Genomic DNA, 9,302 nt, shown 5'->3' with positions numbered 1-9,302 from the left:
GTCAACTTCTCAAAAATATTTATTTGGTTTCTATGCATGTCAATGAAAGGAACAAGAAATTCCGAAGTGGGGAGAGGCAGAAACACCCTGTAGTAACATTATTAAGAGCAGGACATACATTTTCCTTCGCAGTGTAAAGAACCAAACAGCATTTTTACATGGGTGCTTTTTATATTCAAAAACATTAACAGAATAACCATAAATATGAACCTTATGAGAAACTGTACCTCATCCCCTCGAAATTTTTTACAGCACTAAAAATAAAACACATTAATAACAAAGGCTTCTTATTTTAATAAACAGTTATCCTTTACAGACATCATTATTTGCATGTCTTTGGCAGTCAGAGGAGGGCGGGGGGATAAAACAAAGGATGAGAAAAAAATGAGGGGGAAACCAAAAGGTTAACATCTCCCTACATCTTGTACGGAGTCAAATTTCAAAATCCAGGCACATGCCATCAGAACACTACCTATCACTTTTCCAATTTTTCTTCTTACAAAAATATTTTTATGCTTTTTCTATAGATATAGTCCTCTGCAGTGTCTGTTTATGTAAAATCAGAGCCCTTTTTTGATGTTGATGAAACATGCTCCACTTTTGTGAATGGACGTCTGCGAACTCTCGTCCCCCTTGCGGCCACTAAACATTATGACGCACAAGGAGTTCAGAGCGACATGTTCGAAAATCTGATGACACCAGGTGTTTACAGAATGTAGCGTTGCCTTCAACTGTTCCGGATCTGAAGTTTCATCGTCCGTAAACTTTGCATGGCCCAGTACGAAGTCGTGATCCAACAGTATCTCGCACATGCACTGGAATATATTCTCAGAGCTGTTTGACTTAATGCACTTTACCCTGTAATTATCATTTGGCCACGTATTTACATATTGTTTGTACTCCTTTATCAACTCCTTGTTGCTCACAATAGCAGCTGCAACGAGGAAAAAAAACAATAATGTAAATAACATTACAATGCATATACTATCACATGATTTCCAAGTAAGCACTGGTTTTTCTTTATGAATGTCCTTTCATCAATTTGTTTCTTGATGATGAGATTAGTTAACCGAAATGTTCAAAACTGAAAAACTGCAACATGACTGCAATGAAACTCGTGAATAAGATGACAAAATGTAATTTTGGAGTTTTTGTGTTCCAGTGGTGAATACTGGATGATATGCTTAGGTTCCCAGATATTTAAAAAAAATACGGGACACTTATTTTTTCAAGGTTATGATGCCCAATATGTTCTTCTTCTACAGAATGTATTAGATCTTGTTTTAACCCTAATCCAGGCAAGCAGTATCTGTCAGACACTGCATTGTTTTAAATGGATCTTGCCCTTCTAATGCGAGATTTTTATGTTTCATCGATGTGGAAACAACCGAGTAACATGATATTTAACCTAATCATCATTATTATGTCCGACAGACCCTGCTTGTCCGTTTACGTAAGTGAAATGGAATTTTTTTTTTACGCCTGACCTACTTTATCAAATATTGTGAAATAAGAAGAAAAAAAACAGTCAAAAACTATTATGTTCACAGGAAGTATCGTTTGAAATGTGTGACAAAAAATATAATCAACAGTGTCTGATAGACACCGGTTGCCCGGATAAGGGTTAAAGCTGACTGCTGATTATTTCTTCTATGAACAAATTAAGGACAGGAAACTTGTGTTTATGGAGTTATTCACACTAAATGACATTATTTTATAATTTTTTAATGCAATATTCTAGTATTATCACTCATTGTCACCGATTCATTAGTTCACACTTTCTTCTCGGCATTTTCAGTTGAAAAACAAAAAACTAGGAACGCAACCCTCAGAGAACTGCAATAACCAGTGTTACTCGCAGTAGCATGGATAGATAAAGAATTATCTAATTGCCCAAGGATTTTCATTGTGTGCACAGAACACCAAGTTAGCAAGAGTTTAGTTGCCCTCATAATTAGATTCTCTGCAACGCTTCTAAGAGTTTCTTATTATGATGGACTATGTACACCCGCAACTTACCACAGTGGGTTAAACTTCTTCTCCAGTATGGGTGAACATAGAAAATAGTGAGGCCAGGCTGACTTAATGATTCTTATCATTGAAATACGAGGGGAGTTCAACAATTATTGTCCCTAACATAGAAGGAATGATCCGAAACAACTGTAATTTTTTGTGTGTCATGTATGTGAGCATGACTGAATGATTACACACAAAATTTCAGTCATGTAGGGTCTATAATGTTAATGTTTTTCAGGACAAGGTTAGCCCTGACTGAGAAAATGGAAAAATCGGAAGTGACAGCCGTCATTAAGTACCGCTGTTCAGACATTATCCTCTTGGAACAGGTGGAAGAATAATGGTTGTGGGTTTTCGATTTCTTTAATATTTTTTTTCCTAGTGAAAAGTTTATTTATCCCTGTACACTATCTCACCACCATTAACCACATTACTGGTAAAGTAGAGCTACCCCTGCAACATGCTAGGGGTTGTGGAGGAAGGTGACATATTAGTGATGTGTTCAGCAATGTCCACTACGTGATAATTTTGAAGAATTCACTGAGCCGCTATGAGGCAAATCAAGCTATCCATACATTGGAGACCAGATTCTAAATATCTGATTGTTATACATGAGAAGAAAACACCTCGATATCACCTGCATTTGAAATTATTTTCTGAAGAAACTTTTGACTTGTTACTGTGGCATTTGACTGCCATGTGGGAAACATGTCCCTGCATAAATCACTACTGGTGTTGTTGTAAGTGAAGGGTTATTATAATAATAATAATAAAAAAAGTTGTCACCTACAACAGCATGTCCATGATAGGCACAGATAGAAGACTTGTGTAGCTGCAGTGATCAAAATTTGGGTTTAGGAATGCCTGAGAATTAGTTCACCCATAATAAAAATGCTTTGTATAATGTACAAAGTGAATAATACATTATGGAAATGGTATAGTTACAACACAAGATGAGAAACAAAACTACTTACATGTTTTCCCCAACTCCTTAACGTCATTCAGCATACTTGCAGAAAGGTCACTGCAGGTCGGTGCCAGCCTCTTCCTCTCGTTGATCTGTTTTTCAAACTCCAGAGCCCACTGAGTCTCGTAGAGGCTCTGCTGTGCATAAACTGCATCCCCAAAATGAATACCTGAGGAGAGAAAAAATAGGAAAATAGTACCAGAAATTTTCCAATTGCAATTGTTAATATACCGGGTGGTCCAAAAGTCCCGGAACGGTCACATATCGTGAGAAATACACATCGAATCGGAAAACGAAAAAATATGTGTTGAATAAGTGAAAGAAAGCTATTCAATGATATTACACTTGATTCCCCACCCCTGCCCCCTGGGGGTGGGGTGGGGGGCAACTGTGAAATTTTAAATGAAACCCCCATTTTGTATTGTAGAATCGGAAAGAGGACTTCATTCCGAGTCCAACGAGCTATCAACCATCCTCCTAGCTAAATTAGGAACGGAGATATGGCGATTTTAAATTTTCGGAATTTGCAAGTCAAGACCTTTCAATAGAGTATATGGAAGGGGGTTCTATGATTACATGCAGTACAATCGCTCCCACTCTAGGGTTGTTTTTTTTTTTTTTTTCGCGCGAAAATTTGAAATCGTCATATCTGCGTTCCTAATCGAGCTAGGAGGATGGTTTGTAACTCGTTGGACTCTGAATGAAGTCCTCTTTCCGATTCTAAAGGTAAAAAAAAAAAGGTAAAGTGTTCCCCTGTGCATAGCACCACGCCATGAAGGCGTATAGGGGGTGCGGGGGTAACGCCCCACACTTTCTTGATCCGGTCGTGAGTGGGGGTGATGTGATCAGCATCACGCCCCTGACCGCCTTTACCCCCCAGGTACCCATGTTATTCGACACTGGGTGGGCGCCGGGGCCGCTTCCACCGTTAGAAAAGTTCCCGGATTTGAACCGGCCGGGGATCGAACCCGGGACCTTGAGCATGGTAGTCAGACGCGTTACCGACTGAGCCACCGCGGCCACTTCCGATTCTACAATACAAAATGAGGTTTTAATTTAAAAATCAAAATTTACACCCTGCCCCACCACCAGGGGGCGGGGGTTAGGAATCAAGTGTGATATCATTGAATACCGATTTGATGCGTATTTCTCACGATATGTGACCGTTCCGGGACTTTTGGACCACCCGGTATATTATTTATTTATTAAAGGACACATGAAAGTTCACTTGTAGATCTTGGGTCCCTATAATGATTCCCTTTTTATTTTTAGACAGTACTTCCATTTCGAAGGAGAGTTGCAGTGGTTTAGTCAGTAGGGCATCTGACTGCTGAAGCATTGGGGGTGGAGGTTGACTTCTTAGGTTCACTGAAGTTTTAGTCGTAGTTTAGACATCAAGAGCTTTGAGATCCAGCTACAGGACACCCACAGGTTCAAGTCTTCTGCACAACAACTTTCCTCCTGAGATTTCGGCCTGTGTGGAGCTATGAATGAGTAGCGTAATCTGGTCATAGAAAACCTACGACGACAACAGGTCCTTCTGACCACACGTCACCCCATAACTGGTTGGATGAGATCTAGAGATGGACAATACCAGAAATTTGATATTGCGATATATCGTAAAGAAAATATTGTCACAGACGATACACTTCAATATTTTTTTCCATATCATGATATTAGTGATATATCGTCTCCATGATATACCATATTTACTCATGTATAATGCACACTTTTTTCCACAATTTTTGCCCCCAAAAACTATGGTGCGTATTATGCATGAAATAATTCAGATAGCCAACATGAAACCGTGCAGGGTCATTCCATGATTTTTGGACACTTGCATTGATTTGTCATGTTTACGGAACCCTATCATGTTATATATCGTTGTAAAGCTTGAATCTTGCAGACTCTGAATATGGAAACAGTATTCCATACAAGATAACGACACTAATGTGAAATGTGGTTGAAATAAGTTCATCAAAAAATGAAGAAACGTTCTGATTTTTATGGTACTTTGGATGAAAGAAAACATAAGGAAAAAGATAATAAAAATTAAAATGTATTACTGGCCAAATAATATGACATACATGGAGTGTGTAAATTCCTTAATGGAAGAAATCTTTTGCTGCTAACTGCTATTTGGAAGGTCCTGAATGTGCCTCGTATAAATTTTACGTTAGTCATGGAAAGAAAAAAAGTATATATTTTGAAAAAGAAGGAATGAGCAATTGAATAGGTATGACGTCACTCACTCTTGATCAGCATAGCAACAGATTTACAATCTACAACTAAGCAAGCCATTTCTTGAAACTGGATTGTACTGCGCATTATACACGCATGTGCACTATACATGCGTAAATACGGTATATTGCCAAATATTATGATATATCGCTGAGATTATATATATTGCTAAAATATCATGATGATATATCACCTGGGCAATATTTTTTCAGTATCGTGATATACCACCCAACACTAATACTTATCTCCCACCTCCAATAGGAGTGAGGCAAGCAGTCTGTATGTCTGACCCTCACAGGCTGTTAACTATGGGTTGTTTTTGTTATACTATTTAACGTGAGAATTTAAATGGAAGGGATGGGAGAAAGTGCCAGGGATTTATCTTCCAATAGACCTAAATTTTCATCCCTCCACCATCCTCCATGTTGTGACCATGAAAGGGGTTCATAGACATTCATGGCTCGGTTTCGATCAGGCAGGGACTCCACTCCTCAGCCAATTGCAAACATTGAAACAGATGGAAGGTATTCTATATCCATTACATGCCCACCATTTTAAGTGGGATGAGCTTTCACCAGGGATAGAACACTGAACCTTTTAATTGCAATCCTACATCATTATCATGCCATTAACGAGGCTCAGAAATGCATTACAGGACACAAATACATTACCATTTTGTACACTAACAGAATTCCCGGATTTTTCCAGATGAAGTCATTAGGATAATTCATGTATTTAAACATGTGTGTAAGAAGGTCACTACATTTTAGCTAAAAACCAGACTTAACTTAACCAAGTTTATTCACTTCACATGTTAAAAGTTAATAACAAGAAGGGAAGCTGAACAGAAACTGACCTGGTTTTTGATTGAGTTGTTGTTTTACGTCCACTTTGTGCACAGTAAGGCTAATCGGCACTGAACCTACAGTTTAAAGTGGGATCCCAACCAATATGTGCCTCCACCAGTATCGAACCCAGGACTCCTGATACAATATGACAACGTTACCCCTGCACCATTGGGGAGGCCCAGAAACTGACTTGGATAGGGCCATCAGAGGTGAACTTTTACATATTACTTGTTATGTAATGGTTAATGAAGAACTATTTTTTTGCATAAAAAATCATAATTATAGTAAAATTTAATAACATATGCATTAATCCTAATAGACAAACACAACCCAAAAATTCCAAGAAAGTGGTCAATGCCAATAGCCTACTGTACGAATTTCTACCCTTTCCCTACCGCTTTTATTGCAATTTCTACTGTAAGTACCAGCAATAACAAAACGACAACAAACGTAAAATTTATTGCTTGTCTTTTTCGTTGTTCAAACACCTACTTTTAGGGCCCTATTACTTCCCCCCCCCCAGAAACATGTTACACTTCCCTGATATTTCCGGAAGAATGTAAATTCCCTGACTTTTTCAATTTTTTTTCTAGACAGGTAGACACCCTGACAAATGATCAGCAGCCTTGAAAACAAATTACACAAAGTATATGAACACTTACTGTTTTTCAACTTGAGCTTCACCAGCTTCAAAGAAGCCATACTGTCTTCAATGGAATCGTGACCTTTGGTTCCCTCCTGAATCCTCTCCTCTAGGAACAAAGCCGAAAGAGTGGCCAACTTGGACTTCCTGCTTCGAACCCCACTTACGTTGAATATTACGCTTGTGTCTATTACATATGGGTGCATCATCTGAAATACAAGAAAATATACAAATAATACGAATTCTAAGGGACATCAGAAGTACCAATATATTCATTTAAAAAAAAAAAATCCTTTACAATTTTAATTGTAATCATTTAGAGATATGAAATCCATTGTTGTCACAAACTCTGTTTTACTTATGGGCCAATTCCATTGTCATGGATGGGACACACAGAGTAAAGGTAAAATTACCCAGGTAGCATGAAGACACATTTATGGAATGCAAGGACAGGGCCACAAACATTCTCGATCTCTGACAATTTTTGTAGGTGATGTGATCAGCACCATGCTCTCGAACCTGGGTGTCCCACTTGGCAGTCAGATGCCATACCGACTAGGCCACCGTGGATTCAGGCACGCACACACACTACATTTTTTATGTTAAACTAGCTATTCAACTCGTTAAACTAACTATTCAACTAAAAGTTGAGCAACATTTTTCTTACAGTTTATGTGCAATGAATTATTAAACTAAACACTGTTGATTAAATATAAACTACCCTTAGAATACTTTCCAAGGTTTATACCTATAAAGGTTTATACCTATACCCAGGGCTCGATAACCCGGTCGCCAGGGCAACTGTGATCTTTTGCTGTAACATTGCTGTTTTTTAAGTTTGCATGTACAAAATATTGAAGACACTTAAGTTCAAATTGCAGTACAGCGTAAGTTAGCAAATTATTCTTTTATCAACGTTGTGTAGCTACATTCCATAGAATCAGAAACAATTTCTTACTCTTTGTCCCCCAACCCCGCATTTCCCACTTTCTCACATGATTTAGCGATGTTTTGAACATGGTGATGCTCAACTTCTTATAGTATGCATAATTGCTAGTAGGTGGTTTCCTGGTGCCTGATTTTCAGAGCTGGTGCCTAGCTCTGAAGAATATTTTTCGAGCACTGCCTATACGTGAATAATTTTTTGACACCAGTGAGAGAGAAAACACACTTTCTCTTTACTTAATAAGAGCTTTTTATTTTAATATCTGTGAAATTTCAAATGAAAAATAAATTACTTAAGACATGAAGAGGAAATAATTGACCTTTGAATATTGTAGTCGAGTTGAAACTGTTATGTAACAGTTATTAAAGGGGAAATAAATTGTTTTTTTTTTGGTGTCACAGGTGGGACACAATACAAAACAAAAGTAAATCAAAAAGTTAAAATAAACAATATGCAAAATACCTTCTACTATTAACTAAATTATGCATAATACTTGAGTTTACTCACAAGATAGAATAAAATTACAACATTGCATTTAATTTTAGAAATAGTGTCACTGTGGCATGGAATGCACCTTACACAGTGCTAAAGATTTCCAACAGTATTCAAAATTAGTCTAAAAGTATAATAAGATTGGAAATTTTACCCTGACACCTACTGAATCAATTAGAATTTCCTCTTTCATACACACATATATATATTAGGAACATACCAACATTTTTTTTGTCTTGTAAATAGCGATATAAAAATGCTACTGATCGGATATAAAATTTTAAATGTTCTTGAAGGTGACCATATTTTTTTTTTTTAAAAAAAAAGTAGGACATCATACAAAAGAGCAGTTGATCTCCAAGTTTGTAAGCTGCTGTAAGAGGTTATGCCCCTTGTGGACTTTTTGGTGCCAGGTAATATTAGTGCCACACACTTTGGTGCAAGGAACATATTACTTTGTGTACAGAAAAAAAAATAATTCTTCTGAATTGATTGCTATTTTTTAAGTTCCTTACCTACAAGCAATGTTACATTAACACCTTGTAAGTGGTGAACGATCTTTGTCCTCTCATATGCAGCCACAAGTGTTTCAAGTCGAACACAGCAGACTTTGTAACTCTTTCTTGGCCGCTCGGCGTTTCTGCTGGTTAGCTGTCCATAACGAGTTTCATTTAGTGCTACTTCTCGAGACAGAACTTCTAGGAACCGCAAAATCCAAAATCATGGGATGGTCAGCAGAAACACGTAACTGGAACCCTCCACAGCACTGTTTGTTATTCCATCTCCATTTAGGAGAGCTTTGTAGTGATTGCAAAGTTGGACGGAGAACTTTGGCTGATGCCTTCCGCCTCTTCACTCAGGACGTCCTACAAAGTAATCCAGAATATCTGCTTCATCAGGCTCCAAAAATCTTTCCAAAAGTTGTTGACTGCTTTCTTGCATTGTGCTGGCAGGGGTCTTCATTTGACTGTAATCTGGCATTTAATCCACAAACGAAAAGAAAAAGGCACCTTTTTGGTTTCAAAATTACCTAACATCAAAATGTCCGCACCAAAATATCATAGACCCAGCCTCAGTGGGTCATGCAATTATCAAAATTACTCTCCTCTTGGAAAAAAAAAACCAAAAAAAAACCATGGTATTCCAAAT

The 9,302-nt window shown here is 37.7% G+C and overlaps 1 protein-coding gene across 3 annotated transcripts in view; it reads right to left on the bottom strand.

The window, feature by feature from the left end:
• Positions 1 to 274: 274 nt before the first annotated feature.
• Rexo5 (RNA exonuclease 5) overlaps positions 275 to 9,302 on the bottom strand; it is a 36,425-nt gene continuing 27,397 nt past the window's right edge. For all 3 annotated transcript variants that reach the window (XM_083136617.1, XM_083136618.1, XM_083136616.1), the window contains exons 8-10: positions 6,735 to 6,924; positions 2,991 to 3,152; positions 275 to 934 (exon numbers count right to left, since the gene is read on the bottom strand). In XM_083136617.1, coding sequence (XP_082992743.1) covers positions 561 to 934; positions 2,991 to 3,152; positions 6,735 to 6,924 — 726 coding nt within the window. In that variant the 3' untranslated portion in view covers positions 275 to 560. The remainder of the gene's footprint in view (positions 935 to 2,990; positions 3,153 to 6,734; positions 6,925 to 9,302) is intronic.

This window comes from Lepisma saccharinum, chromosome 15, assembly GCF_977018435.1.
Source record: "Lepisma saccharinum chromosome 15, izLepSacc3.1, whole genome shotgun sequence".
NCBI lineage: Eukaryota > Metazoa > Arthropoda > Insecta > Zygentoma > Lepismatidae > Lepisma > Lepisma saccharinum.
The sequence above is the reverse complement of the archived record's forward strand: the minus strand, read 5'-3'. Positions and strand labels throughout refer to the sequence as shown.